The following is a 25828-nucleotide window of genomic DNA, read 5'->3' as shown; positions in this document are numbered from 1 at the left end:
CGTATAACATGCGCTATACTTTCGCACTCATAATGAGGTGAAAAAATCATCTCAAAATGACTCTCCAGGAAAGTGCGAAATTGCTTCGTTAAGAATACTTGAAAGTAAATACCAGTCTTTATAGACGTTAACCTACGATGGTCTCTTTTCGATCAGTTTAACTCTAATGGCCTACATGATGTAAAGTTTTATATCCCATGAATCGAACACGTATCTTTCCTTCTCCTTATTTTAAGAAAAAAAGAATAAGTGAGAGGTTGTTGTTTTGTTTTAATCAGAGTTTTATCACGTAGAAATATTTTGCCGCCAAAGTTTAGGTTGACGTCTGTGATCGTCTATATCCTGACAAATTGCCAGTTTTCCTGGCAAAGCAACGGGAAGTCATGAATTGAGACACTTTTTAATAGAGATGGCGACGAGTATACTTATAACATCTTTCTTTGAATATTGTTACTAGTGTTTACACGTCTTTAGTGTACTGATATGTAGATATTCTAAACTCAACAAAGGGTTAACGTATGTACAAGCCATAAGAAACAATACCACAACCATGACAACGTACTGTTTATGGTGATGGCAGAGGATAAAAGAGATGTGACATTTGCTGATTTATTATGATAATGGCGATATTGGTGAAGCAGCATAGTAACTTCAGATGCAGAAAAAGAGAACAATTACAGCTAGCATGGTTTGTTTGGATAACCTTTCTTATATCATGGCACAGCACATTCAAGTATGTACAGTTTTTACCTCCAGAAACGAAGTTGACGAGAGATAATACCTGTCTGTATACCTCGACCATTCAACCATTATATTTTTTCTTATGTTGTTTTGCCATGTTATTGTAATTGTAATGATAAAAATATATAGATTATACACGAAATTCATATATTCACGTCTTTAGATACACAAGTTCATTGTAGCATCATATGGAAAAGTGACAAAATAGCATTCTGTAATGTTTTGATCCTTGTTAAACACAGTTTACGTTGTGACAGTCATATAAGCTGACTCAATCATAACTATCCAGCTATAGGAAGCATTCTGTAAGTTCAATGGAATATCCAGCAATAGGAAGCATTCTGTAAATGCAATGCGATAGTAATTACAATGTAGAATTTCATTTAAATATAGCTGCAAGGAAACTAACACTATCCGCAAATCCTGCGTCTCATTGTGCTACTTGTGGGAAAATGTTCAACAACAATAGAATCACTTATTACTCAGTCATCTCGGTATGCCTGGCTGAATTGAATGGAAATTATATAAACAGTAGTATTTCCTATTTACATGTATAACAACTGATAGTTGACTAACGTGTCGCACATAACGGAATTGCTAACGTGTACACTCTTCCCACATTTGGTAGTTTCAAAGAAAGAAACTACAGACAAAGATATCATTTTACAACAGACCTACTCACCCTTGAAGTAAAATGTAATCATATGTATTAGGGCCTGATAGTGACGTAGTTCTTACACTTGTCTAAAGGCTTGGAGGTGAGTTGGTCTATTATGGTAGTCCTCTGCCCCTGCTCCAGGCGGAACTCAAACCTCTGAAGCAGTTTACTAAGTAGAACGCGTGCTTCTATCTGTTAAAGAAAGTTCAAAAATCGTAAGAGGGTTAACGAAAAACAAAGAAGACCTCAGATAGGTTTCAGATCTTTCTGTGATAGCTAGTGATGATACCACCATACTCTCTAAAATGACGATAGGACTTAGCTGGAGCTTCCTCAATGTATGTGATGTCTAGTTTCTATATCCTGTCAGAACTCGAGCGATCAGGATTGTTCATAGCTGTTCAACCCTTGGTTGTGTGAAGAAGATATGACCTGTGACCTGCATGATGTTTCTTGCCAATTTCTCTCCATTATACAAGTACAGTAATTATAAACTGAGCTTTCGATCGATATGCTTTGTACGCAATATCGTAACTTGTTAGTATATACGAAAAGAGAATAATAGCACTGTTTTCACGGCAATTTTAATTATGAGATATCAAGTGGCACTTTATCGATCTGCAAGATGCGAAGAAAAATCACGGCACATGTAGTTGCATTGCCGTAGATTTTTTGAGCATATAGTAGAATGTATTGTATCGAATGATATGATATAAATCTGTCAAAAGCCTGCAATTAACATTATCTAATCTTGAACTGTTTTTGAGCGTCTATGAGAAGAATGCCGCTGATATGGACAGCAGTAGACATTAACGTGAATCTACTGGACCAATCCAATGAGATAACTCACTAGAGCAAACTGCTGACCGATGCAAGAACGCTGACCCAGAGAAAATGGGAAGTACGCGTACATACGCCGTCGCCTGTACAGAAAAATAACAAATAAATGGAAGACCTGTTAACATGTCAGCTTTGTGCGCAGATAGGTCTATACGGGAATGTAAGATTGAGAACAAGAATTGATGGTTTTGTCCTTTCTTTATAAAGGTTTGTAACTCAGTCAAATGGTTATGACTGTGTGTAACGGCTTGCGTTCAGGGCATGTGTCTCCCGAGTGGTTACATTTCGGTCTGGTTTAGGAAGATAAAGAAAAGAAGTATCTTCATGGTATTTTATTGTAGAGGGATGTCAGTCTAGTATAAATCATTGACATGCGACACTATAGTGACATATAAAAACCTTTCACAGCTGAGACAGACTATATTTTCCTTTTGCTAGCCCAAAGTGTGGACACTACCAGGTTCGTGTAATATGCAATGCAGCTTAGGATATTTTCCATTCCTTGCTGGAAAGAACAGTGTGAAATCTCATCACACTGTTTAATTCGAACGTTTCAACATTTTGAACACAATTGTGAAACGTCAATTCACAATGTTAAACAGGAAATTACCATGAACTCTCTGTGAAAAACGACACCATCAGTGTGACATCATCTTCATCGAGCGTTTCACATAGCCGACTTAATATGTGAATACATTCTGAACATACTGTGGGACGCTGGGCATGTGTGTGTGTGTGTGTGTGTTATTATTATTATTTTTTTACTTCATCTGAGTCTTAACAAGGAAAGACGTACGTGAATGTTCATATTCTTGAAGATGTACTATGCATTGTTAGATTACATTGAGTAAAATACGAGGAAGCATTCGTATTTTCAGACTGATATTTCAACTGGTAAGGACGAAAACGAAAATTTTCCTGACGTGGTAGTCTCTATCTTTTACTTCCAATTTCCGTCAAGCACCAAGGGTTTATGTTTGTTTGAATGTAGCAAAAGATATATGAATGTGTAAAAAACACACAAATAAACAAACAAACATGCATATGTACAGTATGTCCGAGTGACATTACTGAATCATCAATTACTTGCCATTTTGAACACATTTAAGAAATGTGAGGGTAGTATAGCGATCCGATGTTGTCTTTATGTCTTAGAATGTATGAATCATTATATAATGTTCAAGTTCATCTGATGACTTGACCAAGAAAGGTATATTCTTTGTTGTTTACGTTGAAGTTCTCAAAAGCAATTAATTCCAACCATTTTGCTGTCCTGTCTGGGAGTAACATTAAATGATTTCGTTGTTCTCTCGCAGTTTGCGAATATAATCGCACTTAATCTAGCAATCTTGACAGTCAGTAAAATGTTAGCGGGAGGAGGCTAACTAAAGGCAATATGATTGATTTCCAGTGTGTAGTGGCAGTGAATATAATTATGCAGTGTATTTCCTTACATATATTTTGGGACCGCGACTGCAATGCAAAAAGAATAATATACAGTGTTTGTATAAATGCGTGTCTGACCCGTGTTATCCACTGCTTTAATGTCAGAGTGGCTAGTTTTATGTTTTTGAATAAATATTCATGGTCCTGCACCGCGGCTTATGTCGAGCCCTAAATGTATATATTATATGTGTACATATAATATACATATATAAAGTCTGTGTGTGTGTATGTGTGTGTGTGTGTGTAAGATATGAAATGGTGGATGGTGAATGAGGGTTCTGCAGTAATAATAACCTAACCGGTACCCACTGAAGACTAACTTGAAAGGGTAAACCAGACCATGGAGCCCCAGGATATTGACCACAAGATCGAAGGTGCAATGACCCATTAACATATCCAACCTGACTCAACATTTCTTGCCCAAAATGCACAAGCAAAATTACCTTGGTAGACCACTCATCTCAGTTTGTGCAAGATCCACCGTTGAAATCTCACAGTTCCGAGAGCCATCGCAGACCCAAATGCAAAATTTCATAACAACGAATCCTAGGGCGTAAATCGTAATGGATTACTTCACCCAAAACCCTCCAACCTAAGATTATAGAGCGCTATCATCTTTGCCTCCAACTGCATGGAAACAACGTTGATCTTTACAATCCCAAAAGAAATCATCCGACATGCTCGCGGAAACAGCCATCGTGTACTACAAAGGAGGTAGGGCCTACCTCCTTGTATACTACCTCCTTTGTACTACCCCTAAATGTTCTTACAACGCCCAAATAATGTAGTATCGACCTTAATAAACCTAAATGTAACAGCAGGAGACAACTCTGAGAATAACATAATTTACCCTTTATAAATGTAATATAGATCATCAATGTAGCAAATCTTAACCCTGAAAGTTATATGCAGGATAAAAATATAGAACATCAGTAGGCAATTTATCATATTTAGCATTGTTTCTACATTCAAGGGAGGTCTGGTTCACGGTAAATGTAGTACATGACGTAATTGTATCAACTCTGGTAATATCGATCATTATATATGTTAAATGTGGGAATAAAAGGCAGACTTACTAAATTTCGCTGCGATATTTTATTTAGGGTAAACTATATTTCATTTTATATTAGTATATTCTGATAATGCATTGAGCGTTGTAATCAAATCAACGGGTGACTATGTCACCCCTAATGTATAACAACAACACACCCAAACGTGCAGTTACGAACATTTGAGTCCAGCAGGTAAACAACACAATTCGGATATTGTGTATTCTCCACGTTACTTTTTGCCGATTTCTTAGTCACTAATATTAGAATATTGCACAGGCTGTCAGTTCCTCCTAAATATGTAAGCAGAATACTAATGTACTGTAAATATGCCTTCCACGCCGCAGGGGCGTCACCAGCTTTTTTTTTTTCAAGGACGGGGCGTTTTGACATTTAATGTAACGAGTTTTTTGGACACTACATTTGGAATTTCGGAAGATCTCAATCCCCAGACTTTTTTAGTGTTTTTTGAGGAAAACCAAGCGGGGAAAGGGAACCGGCGTAGGTACGATTTCCTTTTTTTTTTTTTTTTTTTTTTTTTTTTTTTGGGGGGGGGGGGGGAGCTGCTAGTATGCGAGGGAGCGACGCGACCGAGCCCGAGCAAGCAGAGCGAGGAAGAGGGGGGGGGGGGGGGGGGGGTGTGGGAGGGGGTGTGCCCCCTCCCACGGTGAGAACTTTTTGCATTGTGATGTTGTAAATGGTGCAATTTGGTGCATATTTTTGCTTATTTCATCGACTTGAAACAGTCCCACTTGTTTAAGGTAGAGGTATATTTTGATGTTATTATTGAACAATTTGCCTATAAAATAGTATCATCCAAATAAACTTCCTGTTTTTAATATTTACACTGAATATCATGAACGCGACCAAGCAAGAGCGAGCGGAGTGAGCGAGAGGGGAGGGTGTGTCCCCTCCCACGGAGAGAACTTTTTGCATTTTGATGTTGTAAATGGTGCAGATGCATGTTTTTGCTTGTTTTATCGACTTGAAACAGTCCCACTCATGTAAGGTATATAGCAGTATATTTTGATATAGATTATTGAACAATTTACATATGAAATAGTATCATCCAAATAAACTTCCTGTTTTAATATTTAGGGCCTACGCTGAATATCATGAACGCGACCAAGCAAGAGCGAGCGGAGTGAGCTAGGGGGAAAGTGTGGGAGGGGGTGTCCCCCTCCCGTGTTGAGAACTTTTTGCATTTTGACGTTGTAAATGGTGCAATTTGATGCATGTTTTTGCTTCTTTTTAATTATTGACTTGAAACAGTCCCACTTGTTTAAGGTAGCAGTATATTTTGATGTAACCTGTTATTGAACAATGTGCCAATTATGATATCATTTAAATAAGCTTCTTGTATTAATTCTTACACTGATGACATGAACGCGACCGAGCCCGAGAAAGGGGAGCGAGCGAGGGGGGGGGGGGGGGGGGGGGTTGGTGGAGGGGGTTGTCCTCCTTCCCACGGTGAGAACTCTTTGCGTTTTGATGTTGCAAATGGTGCAGTTTGATGCGTGTATTTGCTTGATTTATCGACTTGAAACAGTCCCACTTGTTTAAGGTAGCATTACATTTTGATGTAGATCATTATTGAACAATTTGCCTAAAAAATGTATGATTTAAATAAACTTATTGTATTAATTCTTACAATGAATGTTATGAACGCTGTCTGTTAAGCAATCAAGCAGAAAAAGCATGCACACGAGGGTGTACATAAGGGGCATTTCTCCTCCCACACGCAGGTGATACATGTTGTATTGTATGTTGATGAAAGTTATTATTCATCCAGTTGATGTAGATTTGAGACGAATTATCAGCGAAACGTTGCCAAAAACGTAAGTTAAATTCCAGTTCTTCGATTCATAATTCGTCTGAAATGTTGTATTGTATTTTCAGACATGAAATTCAGCGATCTTGTGGAAACTTTTGGTACAGTACTTGAATTTTTTTCCAGCCCCCTCCCAAGAATAATAATTTAAACATATAGATTTTTTTTTTTCATTGAAGTGTTAATGGCTCTTATTCCGAGTGTGCATCATCTCTGTGTATGTACAAAGTACGGTGAGGTAGAACTTAGGGGAGGATGTGGGAAGGGGATACTCACTCCCGCTCTACGGAGCTTTTGAGTTTTTAGAATTGAAATAAAGCGATCTGAAGTACACTTTTTGTGGAAAATTCGAAATTGTCATTCCCCACAGTGTACTAAGTATATAGAAGGGACATGGCAATGGAAGGGTGGCAAGATACCTCTCCCATATCGGATTATATTTTTTCCGCCTTCCAAATCCCCAATCAAAATCTTGGGAGGGGGGGGGGGGGGGAGGCACTGCCCCATCGCCCCCCCCCCCCCCCCCTTGGCTAGCCAGCGTGAAAGGGTTAATTTAAAGGCGAACTTTTTTTAAAGTAAAGTGACAGACTTAATCGATGAAACATTTGTAAATCTGTCAGTCTATAGGTGTATTAAGGCTATGGAAAATAGACTGAACGGGGGAGGGTGTGGGAATGGGTATCCCCCTCCCACACGAGAGAGACTTTGCTTTTTTAGAACTGAAATTCAGTAACCTGCCACCTGGTGCACATTTTGGATGAAATAATTGGACAGATTTCTAACAAAAAAGAAAGAAAATCGTTTCATCTCTGGAATTATAATTATGTTGGCTGAGACAAATGGTGCGCTTGCCCCTCCAATATTAGAAGGCAACTTTTTTTTCTGTCAAAAAGCAAGAAAATCTTCTCATTTCGGGAGTTATGAGGGCAAAATTATAATACGCTTGCCCCTCCAATGTTTTTATGGGGGCAACTTTTTTTCTGTCAAAAAAGCAAGAAAATCTTCTCGTCTCGGGAACTATGGGAGGGGTGGGCAAAATGATTTACTTGCCCTCCTTTTTTTTAAATGAGGCTAAGGCTTGCACTTGGGCCCGCATTATCAATATGGATTGGTCAAAAGTAACGTGCTGTACATAGACCCTACATATTTGTAAGTAGCACGTATACGCACATGCAAACGTGTACGTGCTCCGTACCGTACGGATGTGCAGTTATACGGTCGATAAATACGGTCGATAAAATACTAGTAAACACTGTAGAATACTAGTACTGTAGATACGTGTATGTATAAAATCAGTGCTGCCAGAGGCCAGGGTGCGCATTGTTTTTGCCCACGAATTTAAAATAAAAAAAAATAAAAAAATAAAAAACAAGAATAATTATTTAGCGTCCGGCGTTGAAGTCGCTTGAAGTGGTGATTTTTATTTATTTATTTATTTTTTTTAAGAGTCTGAAGGGGGTGCGTTCGCACCCAACGCACCCCCCCCCCCCCCTGGTGACGCCCATGTATGGCGTCGTGCATATTACGTGTCATTTTACATTAAATGAAGTCAAGCTCAAAATTGTATGTATGTGACTGTCATATACCTACCCATCACCCATCACCTACCCATCACCTTTGTTTCTGAAAGGAGTCATATTCTTTGTTTGTTAGTGTAGCCCAAAGAAATGAAGGTTCATCAAAAGGACCGAAAGCGTGGTAAAAAAATGCGTGTTGGAATCTTGATATAAGCATTACTTCACAAGTACTTGCATAGATATGAGTACAATGTACCTGGTTTTTATCTGACGAGAATATGCTTAGGCTTCTTTATAAGAATGGCTTGTGGCATTTTTTTTCATCTGTATGTAAAGAAGGGCATTCTATTTAATTGTGCCTCTCGAAATAACAAATTGATAGTTGAAAATGTAGTAGGGCCTTCCCTGTAACTCTTACTCATTAGTATGATTTCTAGTGTGATTGTCAATAGGTACCGAGAAATGGGGAGAAAGTATATCAACGTATCAAGGGATATGTTCATTGGTATCATGCAGTTAACAATTCTAATGCTTTGTAAGATGTATTAAAATGAGTGAGGAAGGATACAAATGAAATTCATATTGCATTATGCACATGTCCCAAATGATATTGCAGTACATGTACTAGACATGCTAGATGAGGCAAGATAATGGTATGATAGAGATTTCAAAGAATATAAGAAGGTAAGACTGTCTTATGTTTGTTGCATCAAGTGCATTTGATGTTTTACAAGATAAAACGCATTTCTTACACCTCTTACCCTGTTTTGTATTACAATGATACAGATGTTACCCGCATATGGCTGCATACTCTCACACACTACAGTGCGTAATCTTCAAGCATAAAGCTGCACTTAACGGAGGAAGAAGAAGAAAAACTTCAGATTTACCTTCCGCGAACCGTTGATTCACTTCATGTGCCACCGCTCAGTTTGTTCATGTGTCATTGATATCAGTACCAAATACATCGCACAATAAAGTATATATACAGCTGGAAACTTGCCAAACATTGATGTACATGATAAAAGACAATAGAACGCCTTTATTTAATATTATAGACTGACTAAGAGAAGAATAATCATGTACACGGAATATGTACTGCATACGATTATGACGCTCATTCCAACGTCATTCCAGAGTAACCCATCTAATACCGTAATATCTTTATTTTTAAAGAGAATGTCATAACTAACGCAATCAAATGTTTCAGCGAGATCTAAAAAAAAAAAAAAAATTACCTATTTCCTATTGTCAAAAGCACCAGCAATCCGCCATAAAACTGAAGTTTCGCTATGAACATTGAATATCCCAATCTGAACCAAAATTGTTTGGAATATAACATCCTAACAGGGTATATCAAGAAAGCGTGTATAATGAGGTATTATAGGGTTTGGATTAGGGTTAAGGTTTTCAAATAACCTCGTTAAAACAAATATAACAAAAATAAACGTATCGTTAGCTGAAATGGTAATGTCCACTTTTTTTTTGTAAATAAAAGGTAATAGATCTTTAACGGATTTAAAAAAAACCCCAAGATTAACAATACTGCACAAAAATAGCAAAATTACTTAGCGAATTCATGTTCATTTATAGAAGCACGAAACTCAATTCCATCATAATTTACAGTTTTGGGAAAATTCTATTGCAAAAAGCAGTATTTAAATTGGATATATTGGTGTCATACAAAACAAGGACAATTACTATGAAGTAATATAAACCCCTCAAAAAAGTTTGGAAATCTGACTTCAGTTGTAAATTTCTCCAGTTTGTAAGCACTATACAATACATGCTTGATATCAATGGAAGGATTATTAGATTCTCTTTAAAATGATATCCTACTCATTATGATTATGCTATCAAGTAAAGGGCTGTACTCAAAAGTGTCTGATAAGGTCTGCATTGAAAAGTTGCAAAATGTTCTTTTTTGTTATGTCTTTTGTTCTCAACTGGTCAGCAAATTTCAATAGACATCTTAACTTCATGTATTCAAGTTTTCAGCGGTGCCATGCCAGGCAATTTTGATAGCTCATCAAGTTTTATGGTAGTATATACATCATGCCACGTGTAAGCAATGTTCAAAAAGCCCGCGCCATAGGGCAAATTGAAGCTGAGATGCTTCAAAAAGATGACAACGCAAGACCACATAGAGCGAGACTTGTGCGCAACTTTCTCGAGAGAGGGAAAGAGTACGGGTATCACTACAATGGATTGGCCTGCATGCAGCCCCGACCTCAACCCCATAGAACATTTTTTGGATCAACTTGGCCAGGCTGTGGTGGAAAGGGTCACAAATGCAACGACAATGGCAGGACTCCGTTAACTGGTTGACGGGTGGAACGCCATTCCTCAGCAGCGAATCACGAAGCTAATCAACAGCATAAGGACACGGTGCCAGGCCGTGGTGCAAACACTTGGGTCGTCCACCAGAGACTGAGACCCGATCATGTTCATTAACAATATAAAGACAAAGTAAACATAGACAAAATAACGACAAAATGAAGACAAAATAAAGATGAAACTGCAATAAAATCAAGACCATGCCATTTCACTTCTTTATGTCTTTGCTGTGGTTAATGTGGCGAGGTTCTGCGACATAAAATGGTTTGAGTCATGATCACTTGTGCTTGTGTGTGTGTGTGTGTGTGTGTGTGTGTGTGTGTTTATTTATCTGTTTGGTTGAACGCATACAAGTTTCACTCCATAAAAATGCTGATGTTACAGTTAATGAACACCAAAGAAACAATGGGGAACTCACTCATAACGAGGAAACTCCATTAGGGACGTCAAAAATTGGGCCATTTTGCAGCTTTTCAATTCTGACTTTACCTCATATTTGTATAAGCACTGCACTTCCATGTAAACACTAATCATAACAAGTATGGTATCATTTTAAAGAGATTTAAATAATCTTTGTGTGGTACTATGCAAAAACAAATTATTTCTAAGGAAAAATGAGAAATGATTGATCAAACTCAGATTTCCAAACTTTTTTTTGAGGGGCTTATATATATATATATATATATATATATATATATGTGTGTGTGTGTGTGTTTGTGTGTGTGTGTGTGTGTGTGTGTGTGTGTGTGTGTGTGTATGTGTATAATTATCCAATGATATATACTCTCTTTTTCAGGAATACATAGGTACATTACTAAAGTGTACAGATGTACGGCTTGTTGTGAGATAATTCACACATCTTGTTTAGTTAGTGTTGATGGCAATCAATAGGCATATCCATTTGCTCTTGAAAAGTAATGTGAGACACAATATTTCCACTGCGATATGTGTATTTGCCGAATGTTTTAAAAGTGATCGTAATATTTTTTTTTTCCAGGGAAATTGAATACTTACATTCCTTCCTCGTCCGAAACATCAAAGCGATCAGGATTGAAAAGCAGAGGATCGTCGAAGTACTCCTCCATTCGCGACATGACACTCGTTACAACCTGTATCAAAAGCCAAACTTGAATACTCGCCTTGAACTAGATACGAATTTCGAATATACGTAATTCAGTAAGATTTGCCAATACTTAAGTAAGAGATCAAAATAGATTTCATATTTTCTCTTCTTTTACATTCATTTTCTTCTAAACCTTTGTAACTTTCATTTGATAACACATGAAATGTAAATAGTAGAAGAACTGTGAAGATTTGAACAGCACTAAAATAAAACACAACTCAGGAACGTTGATTGAGAAAGGACCACCTCTGTTGTTTCTTTTATGTTTGCTGTGTAAATGCGTTGTTTCTTTTGCATGTTTTATGTTCATCACTGCACTTCCGCGAGAATAGAGATAACTATACTTCCATTAAAAAAAAAAATCTCGAAGAAATCATTACAGTCAACGAAAGGTGTTTCTGGAGCTGTATAACAACGACAACAAATAGAGATGACAGACTTACTGAGACCACGCTGCCGGTAGGAATGGTGAAATGTTTGTATTGAATTGGATGAGCAGTTCTACGAGTGGTACCTCCAACAGGTGGGTATAGTCGAAGTGTCTCCTTGAGAACCTGAATGTTTGCATTGTAAGTATATACCTTGATATTATGATCTGCTGCAGGAATCCACAAAGAATAATCATATCTATTTCTACAATATATATCAATGTCCCAAAAAATGATGTTTAGTAGCAAAACTATCTCTTTAAAATTTATGTTTTCATTTCTGCGAGTAAGTTATATTTGCACTGGAGACAATAACACATCAGTCAGTAAGAATGCACATAATATTATCATGCAAAATGTAAAACTTTACATTTTAGTATAAAAGGTCCGATTTATCAGCAATTACAGAACATCAAAGAGAACAGTAGAAATCCAGGGTGACAAAAACGTTTCTTGTGCAAGCTTCCGTTTTGATAGTAACATTAAGACGTGATATAAAGCAAAACCATTATTTCTTTTTAACAAGTTTAGGAAAAGCGATTTGACTCTCAGCGTTATACAATTCGTCCAAAGTTCCATCCCAGTTTTGCTGAAAGGGTGCGTTGGGCGTGAGCCGGCTTTAAATATAATTATCACGTTAATAGCAGCAACAATGATAATTACTGATTTCCCTGCCAATTTCGTAAAATTATCATTCTTTTTCTTTTTTCCCCATTCAAATTCGCATGCTTGAAGCCGTTATGTGGAGTGACTTTGGTCAAGCGATTGAACGCTAAGTGCTCTTAAAATTGTTTTTAGGCACCCAAATCAATGGTCAGAATGTTCAAATTCAGATGTAAGCATTCCATGTCATGTTTTGGCATGAATTAAATTTGCGGATTCAACTAACAGTGCGACGGGCTTGGTAAGTACATAAGAGCACTTTCAGTTTTGTTCTTGCGCTATCACGTTTCACAACTGAGCATTCAATTTCCTACAGAAAAAATCAAGTAAGCGTTATTTTTTCCATTTATCTTCGAATTTGAGTTTTGAGTTTATGGGGTCATCCCACGAGACCGACACCCACGAGTCATACGGTCCACGAGACCGACAAAAAAAAATAGGTCCATGAGTCATACAGCCCATGAGTTATACGGCTCACGAGTCATACAGCCCATGAGTTCGACACTAGGCACAAAAGGCTCACGAGACCCGACACTAAGCAAAGAATATCCACGAGACCGACACTACACAATTAAGGCTCACGAGACCGACAGTACGCAAAAGAGGCTCACGAGACCGACACTAGGCAAATAAAGCCACGAGACCGACACTAGGCACAGAAGGCTCACGAGACCGACACTATAATAAGCAAAGAAAGCCCACGAGACCGACACTAGGCAAAGAAGGCTCACGAGACCGACAGGATGAACAGCGCCATCTACATGTCAATTACCTGTACAGGGTGTTCCATGAAGGGGAAAATGACATACTGGGGGTGCAATTTCGTTACGCTGTCGAGCGAGAGATTGTAACTAACTAATAACAGCACCATCTACATATCAACGACATTGAATATGTATTTCTACACGTGTGGCTTTTAAGGGCAGTTCTGTCATGCTATGGGGAGCGACATTGTACCACTTTTTTTAATAAGATTGTCCTCTTCATGGGACCCCCCCCCCCAAAAAAAAGTATGAAAATATGATAGAGGACAAGAACGATGAATGGTTTAATTTTAGATGACATCGTGCGATATTTACTGTAATTGGCTTTCCTAATTTCTAATTAGACGGTGGACAGGATCTATTCTTTTTTTGTCGCCCTTTTCTTTCTCGCTTCACTAGTTAAGTCGGCCTTATAGATATCCCATGTGCCTGCTTATACCCTCCTGATTAGGGTTTAATTTGTAATTTTCTCTTTAACTATAATGTTTGAAATTCAACGGATGAAAACGTTTTTTATCGCAGCGATTCACCTCGATTTCAGTGTCTTGTGTTTATAAAATTATTCTTCTCAAAACGGTACATTTTTCATAAAATAGACAAGTTGTTTTTCATGACGCATCTTTTTTTTCCGAATTCTTGACGATGCCTTAATTGACGATTACATTATTTTTCTGTGAATTTATATCATTTCAACGCCTTTGCATATGACTACCCCCCCCCAAAAAAAAAACCAAACATGTAAAGCAGCTGTGCACTGCAACATTGACCATTTTGTGAATTACTTTCTTTAGCTAACTTCATTTCATACCTGGGTATTTTTCTAGTTGGTCCGATCTGAATGTCCACATCATTTTGTTATTTTTGTTTTCTGGTATACTGGTATACTGGTATGGGCTTTCCAGATAGGAATCGAGGGTGTTTTTCGCATTTTCGAAAGTAATGTTGAAACATCTCGTGCACTTTTACTGAATTTTGTTTATTTTTTCACAAACACGCACATACACAAACACAATTAAAGATCTTGAACCTTTCAGGGATGAGGGAGGTCAATTGACGAGGTAATACCCTAGCAACGCTCCTTTTCCATCTCTTATACCTTCTTTATGCCATTATCTGGATACCCTGTACAATTAATTGGTCTATAGGTGGCGCTGTTCAGCCTGTCGGTCTCGTGGGCCTTCTTTGCCTAGTGTCGGTCTCGTGAGCCTCTTTTGCCCAGTGTCGGTTTCGTGAGCCTCTTTTGCCTAGTGTCGGACTCGTGAGCCTTTTAAGCGTAGTGTCGGTCTCATGGGCTTTCTTTGCTTAAGTGTCGATCTCGTGAGCCTTTTGTGCGTAGTGTCGAACTCATGGGCCGTACAACTCTTGGGCTTATTTTACTTGATGTCGAACTCATGGGCTTTATTTACTCAGTGTCGAACTCGTGGGCTGTATATAACTAGTGGGCTGTATGACTTGTGAGCTGTATGACTCGTGGGCTGTATGACTTGTGAGCTGTATGACTTGTGGGCTGTATGACTCGTGGGTGTCGGTCTCGTGACGTGCACCCGATTTTATCATCATGGTCGTCATTTTTACCTGAACATTTTTCCTTTGCCCAACATTAAGTATGTACACGTCAATACAAATCCCTCTTAGAATCATGATCATAACATATTTTCCTTTTATATTTCAATTTCCATCTTTGTCCCCAAGTTTTTTTAAATGACGATCATCATATTGTTTGTACATTTTTCTTCTACATCTTCATTTTCATTATGACCGTGACACTGTTTTCGTGATCCTCAGTTTACATTTTTTTTATCATGTGTATTGCACATATAGACGTTGTTAGCATTCAATTAAAAATACAGTACTTTAAGTAATGTATGTATATATATATATATAAATGTATACATATACATATATATATATATATATATATATATATATATATATAATTAAATGACACCATAAAGACTCAATTTGAATGCTCCTATTGTAAACTTGTTGCCTGTAAGAGAATATGAATATTCGGAATGAGCTGGCGACAGGACACGTGGAGTCGAAATTGAATAACATCTGTTATGTCACTAGTCGTCTTTATAATGATCTGGAAAACACATTGTCTACCATAAAGTTTGACATTTCCTCGAAAAAGAGGCCTTATACTAAAAAAAAAGAAAAGAAGTAATAGGTCAGCTATGCAATGAATTATTTCGTGTGAACTAAGGCGAAAAGGTATTCTTGAAAGCCGGCACGCTCTCAAACGTACTCCTTTGATAAAATTATCACATATGAAATGAATCCATCAAAATTGCATTTTTCTAGCATAATGAAAGAGCAATCGAACCTACCTAGCTCTTTGGTTAAAAAAATGGGGATCGTATCATCCTGTACAGATGTCAATAACTAGTTGAAAGAATACCTAGGCCTATATACTTCAAAGAAATTAGATTTTTGTCGAATTCCCTTTCTTAACATAGTTGTTCTGCACTGACATCAAGAACTGTTGCAGTTTGGTCACCCAGCGATGGCGGCACCAAGGCATTTACAATGATTCATAACTTATGAACGGACAGTCTGATTCTTCTTAATCTCCACTGATGTACTGTATTAATATTGTTGCATTCACTCAATACACATGTAGATTTTGGGAAACTTCCATTTTAACCTACCTTCATCATGTACTCTAATTTAGCCAAATCATCGTATTCTACCGTAGGTTTCTGACCAAGCACCTCATCAACCTCAGCACGCAGCCTGCATGAGCGATGAAAAAGTAGATTAAAGGTAAAACACGGATTCCATATATTATCACAGCGGTAATTCACAAATTTCTTATGCATCTATTATGTGCACAATTTGGAGAGAAAATCAACAGTTCTGCAGTCATACGAGAACTATTTTTTTTTTTTTTTGGGGGGGGGGCTTTAAAAACATCAGAATATTTTTGCCTATACAAGAGAAGGTGCATATCATATTCAGGTATATGAGCAGTTTTTGATAATTAATACTTTTATATATCTATTATCATAATGCAATATATTTATCGATTTTGACCTCTGCAACACATAGCTTATTTCTCTGTCTCTAGTCATGTTAGAAACATTAATTGCTCTTTGTTTTGAATCTCAAACCAAACTTAACTCTGTATTGAATTAGTATACAAATAACATCTGTAGGACTGACATAGTTGCGCACTGACTTATATTCTGGTGACTTTAGATTTTTTTTTTATTTTTTTTTTAGTATCATGCAAACTCTTCTTTATTCTTTTCCTTGCTTGTAAAGAATCTACAAACTCCATAACTTGCAACTATTTAAGTTCTCAAATAATTCCAGAATAAAATGTAAACGCACTAACAACACCACTTTCTTTTTCATATACATTACATTTATTCTTGTTCATATAATTTGGCAAATGATATGTGAAAGTATCTGTTCAATCCCTCTGACTTTGATCACATACCGAATGCATTTCTTATTTTTGATTCAATTCAGAAACAGTTATTATAGTGTAATTGGTTTGAGACTTTGATCTGGAATTATTTTCAAAGTTATTGTGTAAACAATTACGTTGTACAATAATTCTTACTTCTTAGCAACATTTGGATGCCTCCCAAGTTGCTGTATGGTGAATGCAAGAAGATTACTAGTGGTCTCTTGACCTAAAATGTGAATGGAAGAGACAAACATGTGGACATAAAACTGCATCAATGTGAAGAGTAAAACCATTTGTTATAAACTATTAACTTAGAGAATTTTCAAATTCAGACCAATTCTGCGGTGAATAAAGAGGTTCGATACGCACCAGCAATGAAGAGAGTAACAAATTCATCCAGCATATTGTCCATTCTGAAGTCTTCGTTTATCGTCAGGTCATTAGAAGCTTCTAGGATCATAGTGAGCATGTCTATGGGTACGTGATCTCCCTGCTTGCGGGCACGAATGCGTTCCTGTATGCACTTAAGTCCCGTATTTCGCACCAGGTTGATACAGGATGTGACATCCCGGCGAAGTTTACGTGCCTTGCTCCTCATGTCATACTAGAACATAAATGAAAACAAGCGAATCAAGGGAGGTACGAACTAGGGCACCAATAATCATAAACAAATCGAATCGATCTACATAATCTTATTAGATGATCAATCTGCTCTAAAATTTATGTCGTACTTACTTGTGTGAAGGGAGTATCAAACAAGTGTTGCATGCCATGGAGCATGGTGGTAATGGCTGAAGGAAATGGACAATCTGGATCAGTTATCGCATTCGTGTTGAGGCTGAAGCCAACCTGTGTGGGAGAGTGCACATTGATTTGTATCTTTGCTATATGAATTTGTAGTTCATATCGCTCTTCCACCATTCAAACAATTGGCCAACACAAGCCTACAAACGTAACTTCTAAAATGATGCTTAATGCATTGTGTAATATATCGTCTGTTGAGAATGAATTACATACTGTGATATATCAAGAGACAACAGAACTGAACATTATGTAACAATGATAAATCAACATGATAAAAGAGAAACGTTTAGCAAACATGCAAAAGTTATGAACGAACGTCTTTCTAAACGATTTTGCCTAATGTCTACTTTACCTTGGCGATGACATCGAGAGTTATGTTGCTGAGATCGTCCAGCATAGCGATTTCTGTCTTACCGTCTGCTTTCACCATCAATTTTTGACACAGCATCTCGGCACCCTCGTTGAATTGCTCCATCATTCCGATCAGATACCTGGCGGAAAGAAGATATTGGGTCAAGTTAGACTGAACTAAATAAACCTAAACACCATGAGAATGTTTCCATGGAATTTTGAATGAAGCATAATTATGCCTTTGCTCGCAAATTAGCTTATTTATATTGTCCAATGCCTCTATAGCCGTATTTTTTAATAAATACGCGCACCCGACCTCTAAATGAAGTCAATATGTGCTGATATTTTAGACTGCAAGTTTATACTGCTTTTATATTTTCGCCAATTTGCCATTCTCTCTTTTTTTTTGGTTGAAACAATAACTCATAGAGAATTTACATCTCTGTTTAAAATGGTCATCCCTCTACCCACTACCATAGATCCCTGCTACATACAATGTCAACCCACACCTTTGCAAGCCATACTTCCATTGTCAGGTCAATCCCTCTCCGCAAGGTTGTCCTCCTTAGTTTAGCCTACATCCTTATGTTAAAACATCTCTTCTCCTTCAAGCCAAGCCTCCGCATCAATTAACAAAATGAAGCTGATCTTAAACTGATTCTCCTCTGTGAGTATAAAGTAATAGCTGCATCGTAAGGTTATTCTAGCTCCTCCGTCAATTCATTCCTCCTAGAACTAATCATGTCCACCCTCCATTGTATGATAATCTCTCCTCCACCAAGTCATCCCTGCTAAAATCATATCTCCTAAATCATCTCTCCCTCGTTAAGTCATCCAACCCCTGTCAGGTAATCACTCCCTATCACGTCATCCCTCCTGCGTCAGGCATGATCTGGTGGATGCGTCACGTGCTGATATAGAGCAAATCTTCTTGATTTTCACTTATGTTTAGGTTATAATCATGTGCTAATCCATGCATATTAATCGCAGTGTTAAAAGTAGAACAAAATACCAACCAACCCAAGAATAAATCAATGAATGAAATGAATATATATATCTGCTAAATGTCTCTCCTTTTACTTACTTGCGCCTGAATGCCGGATTTAAAATTGCTCGTCTGTGAAACCACTTTTCATGCTCAGTTTCAGACACCAGTCCGTGTCCCAAGAAGCGTGTTCCATACAAAGTCTGAAAAGACTTGTATATTTCAAACGGCTTTGTATGATGGCTGTTGAGAAGAAGCTCCTGTCGGAAGCAGTAAAGACAAATACCCTCAGAATTTAAAAACGCATTTGGGTTTGAAACGTCAAATGGAGATGATCAAATGCAACAACGATGGCATAACAGCCATCTTGAAGGGTAAGATTCCTTGAATTCAAATATATCGCTATTACAAACAATTAAGTTGTTTCATCGCGCTTTATTATGCCAAGCAATCATGTCATATCGCACCCAACATCATAGTTGACACGAGGTTTACATTTGCCTGCCGTTTGCTCATCTGAAGCAAATGTTACATAAATTTCTGTCTGAATGTATCTATACTCTCAGGGGAGAGCGACCCTCTATGCTATTGTAAAATTCATCTTTGTTGTTTGTAAGCAGACATGTATCTGTGTCAAAATAATCTTACTTCGTTCTGCTAATTTAACTATATGGCGAATTAGGCCACTGGAGGGCCATCAAACACCAACAACAATAATAACAACAATGCAGCTATCACATTAAGAAGATGCAATATGGTTATATTAAATGGGTTAGTCAAATACCGGTTAGTGATTGGCTAAACAGAGTCACGTGATGGAGGTACATTCGTTATGTTCGCCCATGGGCGAACATTCTTGGTTATGTTCTCCCATGGGAGAACATTTTCACGTAACAAATGACAGAAGGCTTAGGACCGGCCACCCACGCGCGCACAGTGACTTTGGCTCTGCCCGAGCGAGCGATCGAGTGCGTTGCTGTGCTCTGCATGCATGCTGGTGGTTGCAAAGATCGTACACTGTAACTACAGCTCAGTACGTCGCTGTGTAGCGCACTGCGTAGTAACAACGTCTGGTCGGGCTACGCTAGCTACCCGTCTTCTTCTTCTTCCAAGTTAGTGCATCCCTCTTGCAGAGTATTGTCGCACTTGAGTACAAAAAGGGTAGTGCCGTCACAGAAACACGCATGTGGAGGTGCAGAAATTAACATGAAACTAACTAACGTGCAAGTAAAAACCAATATTCTGATGGACTATCGTAAATTGATGGAAGTGAGGCAGCTCTTGAAGGCTTCAACAGAAGGAGCCGTTACTGCTGCAGCTGGTAGGCTACGCGTAAGTACACTGAATCTCTCTACGATCTTTGATGGTTGACGTTGACGTATTTGACTAACCCATTTAATATAACAGATGATGACTTTTGTTGTCGGGAACATGTACCAAACGTTCCACCCTCACGGTTTGAAATGCTATTTCGGGAGGCTATAAGTCCCTCGACTTCGTCTCGGGACTTATAACCTCCCTCAATAGCATTTCAAACCCTTCGGGTGGAACATTCGGTATGTTCCCTCCCCCGCCAGTCATCATCTATATAATGTTGTACAAAACGCTACTTATTGCACTTATCACGGTTTTCTCTTATTTCGATGAACATAATCCGATAAACATGAATGTGCATGAACTCAAATGAGTCATAAATTTATCCGTTATAAAAGAACATCATTTGACGTATTTGTATAAAACGATGAAGTGTCTTAATTTATTACACGTCATTAGCGTCATGTTTCTTTGATAATTAGACACAGAATTTAATTGCACTTGTTTTCTTTTTTTACAGTCTAAAAAGTATATTTGTGCTGTTCTGTTTCAGGAAGAGATCAACACTGGATAATGATGTTCATTCATCCATGCCTTCACAATTTCCCTCGAGCAAGCCACGATAAAGGGCATCCAGAGAAATCGCATCCAAAAGACAGGTCCATGGGTTTGAACTCTGTATTCCAAGAGAAAAGAAAAATACAGCGAGAAATTCTCCCATGGATCTGTGTGGGCAACATCAATTGTCGTAATCAGGACAACATATCGGACTTCTGTATATCGAGTCTACGGTCAGACTCTATATGATACATACAATGATAAACTCATATCAGTCGTTGTATTTCTATACAGATGTTGCACTCCTTGATAAGTTCACTTGCGACTTTGACAGTTCACAAAATCGATCATCTTGACTCCGCGTTTTCTCCATTCTCCTCAATCATACTACATTCCACAAAATCACTAAGATGATGTGTAAATTCGAGTCAAATATAAAAAAAAAAATAATGCCTGGTCATGAGCCCACATATACACCCTGATGGCAAATGTAAAATAAAATGCAATAAACTATACCTTGATCCATGTGTCAATCTTTATGTTTTCTTTTATGGAATGTTGTACTTTAGCACAATCAATGTAATCAATCCAAGAAAGTATCAAAGTATCTGTTTGCACACCTCGTATAGATCCAATGTATAGACCTATAATCTAATGAACCTAATCAATAACACAGTATACTGCAACTTCGAGTGTACACAGAGATACGCTTTACACGGAGTATTCTTTTTTATTCGTAACAAGAAAGGTTATTATCATCATTATTTTCTTTTGCTGCGTTATGCTTTTAAACATTGATAAAGATAAAGCGAAGTCAACTCACAGCAAGTGCATGGTCTGGCAGTTACACAGTGACAACTTCCCCCTCCCTGCAACGAGCAATAGGCCATTTCCAAGTATAAAGCTGACAAGTAAAGAGAGGTAGGAGAAAGACAAACAAGAGCTTCAGTGAAGATCGTGTTGGAACGAGTAAATACCGGTAAATATATTGTACATGAGAATTAATGTACTATGTCTGCTGCTATGTTCATTGTCAACAGAATGTTTTCCTGGAATTGATTACTCCATTGTTTAAAATACCCATAAACAATAATTATTGTACGGAGAGTGTTTTTCTTGTTATGCGACCTCCTTTTGTCGTATGAAATCTCAGAAAGCGCTGGTATAGATTTGAAAATGAATGCTATTCAAACGAATTACGAATCGATCGATGCTCTCTTTCTCTCTATGCATGTGCACTAACTTTTTTTTTTCTAATCATCATCCATTCACATGATGCATAAAACTTACAAATGCGTTTCACTTATGTTTTTCTAATATCCACAATTGCCAAATATGATTGTAACTGTAAATGTCTGTGATATGGATAATGGACTTTAAAAAAATTCAAACGCACTTCAATAAGATCGATCTGTTTAATTACATCAGAGACCCAGGTATAGGTTCATGGTTACATAGGACAGCCTCCAGATAAGCCGTAACTTGACGATGTGACCTTTTGCTATTATGGCTGTGTCTTCCGTTATAACATCAATGACAATGGCGGTGATAAAACAATTATATGCTTTGCAAAAGATATAGTCTTTTGCCTGTATTTTCGATTCGCAAATCAGACTATACAATCTTAAACTAACGCCATATTCGAGATATCATTATTACAGCCAAGTTGAATAAGACATTATGTTTGATGGAGATGGGCAAGAGTAGATTCCCTTATCTTGAATGTCCTTGGGAGAAAGTATCGTATAGCCAAATATGTTTGCAAGCAATCACATCAATCATAATGCTCCATTTACAGAGTCCATGCAGCGAGCTGGTGATGGTAAATGTTCACGCACGAACTGTAGACACCGCAGAGTATCCCGCTATAGTCATGCACTTAACCAATGCCACCGAGAAAACGAGATAATTCCTCGCTTTCTCGATCTTTTCGAGAAGGCAAGAAGGCGAGAAATGAGATCTCATCTAAATTTCCATATTCAATGGAAATTTGATTTAAATTTCCATATTCAATTTGACATTGCAGCTGGTGATATGTTTGTCACTGCGCTAGTGTTAACAGTGACACCGCATGGTGTTGATTTGATATTGCTGGAGTTAATATTAATGCCACCCGTCCAACTTCAGTAGGAGCAAGGAGCTTCGAAGCTCCTTGGTAGGAGACAATACCAACTGCTGTTACTGTGGTGTGAATGTGTCCACACCTTTTTTTTTCTTCAAAATTCTAGTACTTTATCGGAAAATTCTTGATCATCTTGTTGAAGTTCCAAATCAACACTAAGAAACTATTAAAAATTCAATTTTATATTTTGAAATGACACCCGGGGTGTTAATCTAACACAATAAGTGAGCATCAGAAATCACAACACCTCGGACTTTTTGCAGTGTAGCTTCAGTTCGACATATCAATGCATAATGATATGATAAAAAAGAAATCAAGTGATGTCATTGTGTCCTCGGTATGATACTGTTGTCACTATGTGAAGTCTCCTTGCATGACCCCGCCATGTTTATGAATTTAAGCCCCTCGCTGCCGCTATTATGTATATTATAAGGCCTACACATTATACATTTTATTACACGCCTATAGTATTTAAAATGCATCATACGACAATACTGTAGCCTAATAATGTATTGTCTTGATTTATAATGATATCATTGCGACATAGTAGGCCCTACTTAAAGCAATTCTATGGTGCAAGCTCCAAATGTAGGCCTATAGATTAATTACCTCGTCCTTTTGGGACCTGGGAAGCCTCTGAACCGATATTCCGCACGAAGTACCAACGCCGAATACAGGAGAAAGGCAATTAGCAAGAGAGCCACGATCACCAAAACAGCATACGCGAGAACGGAGAGGAAAGGACTCGCACCTGTCACCAAGGCAGACATTTTGGATGAGGTACCAATACAGATTAAACGAGAATAATCTGACCTTTATTACAAAGCAAGATCGAAGGTGAATAATTTCGCCTTTTGAAGTGAAGCTAAAGGGAGTACGTCTCGATGCCTTATCGCATTGTGCGTTTAGTTGTGTGAACGAAAGGAAGTCTCTCTGAATGACGGTGTCCATGAACGTGAGATCGTGAGGCACGCAGCGCCTGGTCAAAGTCCATTCTTGACAACCTAATCCACTTCCAGGACGTGCAGTCGATGCAGCGCTGGCGGATGAGGGGCTGCCGCCCCCCGCGGGAGGGGGGGGGGGGGAGAGGCAGAATTTTACAATTTGACAGATTTTCACCGCACGTTGCAGGTACCTATCCATAGGATAATAGAATCCCATTTTGCCCGAAGGGGCAAAAAGCCAAGGGGGGGGGGGGGGGGGGGGGGGTGGCGGGCATGGGGGTGGGACAAAGGCCTCATTTTAGTGGATTATTTTTTTTTCTCTAGAGCAAGATGTGATAGAGCTAATACAGTGGTATAAAGTGAGTAAATTTATAAATTCGTAGTTTTCAGTTGTCGTTGTTGTTTTTTTTTTGCGGATGAAGGAATTCCCATAATAGTCTGGGAGGAACGGTGAGTCCCCATTCATTCAATCATTCCTGTTTTATTTTCCAAACAATATACATTGGCAACAAAATTGTCAAAAATGATGGCATATTCTTATAACTTTGTATCATCAGTAGGAATACATATTTATTTCATTGAGGACTTGATGGAAGTGAAAATTGAGGGGCTGCTTAAAACCGAACTTGTATAGTGCAGTCCCCTCGCTAAATAGTGCTTACTTTACATATTACTACAATACATTAATACAAAGTTCACATAACTACAATACATGTACCGAACAAATTCACCAGTGCAAATATACACTTATCATTACATCGATGGTAATATGAGGTTTATCCATGCACACACACAAACACTTTTTGTTTTTCCTTGATATTTATTGATTTCATTCAAATTATTCATAAATCAACCCATTCTGGGTTTAACATACACAAAACGGTACAAATGCAATTCAAAACACAAACAAATCCATTTGTCAATTTTTACTGCAAATAATCTCTCTTCAACATAGATAACTCAATTATAAATTAAACCTATTGACTATTTCTTCTCGAGAAAGTTTTGACATGTACCAAACCTATATCCCTTGAATATATTGAATCATGTAACTCCTTCTCACTTATAACAAGCGCATATGAATACCCCCCCCCAAATACATTATACCAATCTAAACTTAGAATGAAATCGTTCATAAAAAACCCAAATCAAACCTTCCCCTCCCAACAAAAAAAAATCTACATCTATCGTAAATATCAAATACACCAACATCTTTCATCCCACTCATTACTATCCTTCTTCAAATCGAATCCCCATCCCACCACCAAAACCTACACCATACCCACACCGTTATTTACCAACACACCCGAACCGATACCACCTTCCCTCCTGATGAAACGACTTCCAAATGTTGATAGGTAGAACATAATGGACCGTATGCATAAAAGCAGCATCCGTCCACACGCAAGCACCGCTCCAAATTCAAATACAAATCCTCCAAACAAAGTACTCATTATACTCATCAAACCCCAAAGCTGCTGATAAAATCAATATCACATTTATGCCAGCAACAGCTTACCCCTCCCCGCGCAGCCAACACATAACATTGCCTTAACCAATGATAAACAATAAAGAAAACAAAATGCTTAGGTCCTTGTTTCAGAAACATTTTCCCATTTCAGCAAATGTAATCCCAACTTATTTCTTTTTAAAGCAATTTCTTTTTGTTTATCCCGAAATCTTATTATGCTCTTATGAATTTCCTCAAAAGTAGGAATTTCTCGCCGACATAGATCTAAAAATGATGTATGTTAAAATGAAAATTATTGTATTAATAAAGTTTCGTTTTTGAGTCCCTTCCCATGACACCAAAATGAATATCTTTCCACTCTATATTTCGGAGATCACGAGTTCTGTCATCTCAAGCCTTTTTATTACACTTTGCCACGAATTCTTAACATACACACAATCCCAAAATAAATGTTTATACTA

General features: G+C 37.8%; 1 protein-coding gene across 1 annotated transcript; it reads right to left on the bottom strand.

Annotated features, from left to right (window-relative positions):
- Positions 1-1232: 1232 nt before the first annotated feature.
- On the bottom strand, positions 1233-23906 carry LOC139740852 (cholesterol 24-hydroxylase-like). Its single transcript, XM_071651429.1, has 13 exons — positions 23562-23906; positions 21654-21734; positions 20867-20948; positions 19058-19218; positions 17975-18113; positions 17554-17667; positions 17188-17422; positions 16972-17044; positions 16052-16136; positions 11986-12096; positions 11434-11528; positions 2250-2322; positions 1233-1591 (listed from the first exon to the last, which is right to left on the bottom strand). Exons 1-13 carry the CDS (start codon positions 23720-23722, stop codon positions 1451-1453), a joined length of 1551 nt encoding a protein of 516 aa, XP_071507530.1. The 5' UTR covers positions 23723-23906; the 3' UTR covers positions 1233-1450.
- Between the last annotated feature and the right edge of the window lie 1922 nt (positions 23907-25828).

Source organism: Diadema antillarum, unplaced genomic scaffold (assembly GCF_040938485.1).
Source record: "Diadema antillarum isolate AM-2024a unplaced genomic scaffold, OU_Dant_1.0 seq00000889_RagTag, whole genome shotgun sequence".
Classification (NCBI taxonomy): domain Eukaryota; kingdom Metazoa; phylum Echinodermata; class Echinoidea; order Diadematoida; family Diadematidae; genus Diadema; species Diadema antillarum.
Note: the sequence above shows the minus strand (reverse complement) of the source record. Positions and strands in the feature narration are given on the sequence as shown.

Excerpts from the sequence above, each read along its gene's own strand:
- LOC139740852 (XM_071651429.1), bottom strand. The coding sequence starts at position 23,722 with ATGTCTGCCTTGGTGACAGGTGCGAGTCCTTTCCTCTCCGTTCTCGCG. Across the intron at positions 17,668-17,974 it reads CTCTCGATGTCATCGCCAAG|GTTGGCTTCAGCCTCAACAC; the intron begins GTAAAGTAGACA and ends TCTCCCACACAG. Across the intron at positions 11,529-11,985 it reads CTACCGGCAGCGTGGTCTCA|GTTGTAACGAGTGTCATGTC; the intron begins GTAAGTCTGTCA and ends CTTTTGATACAG.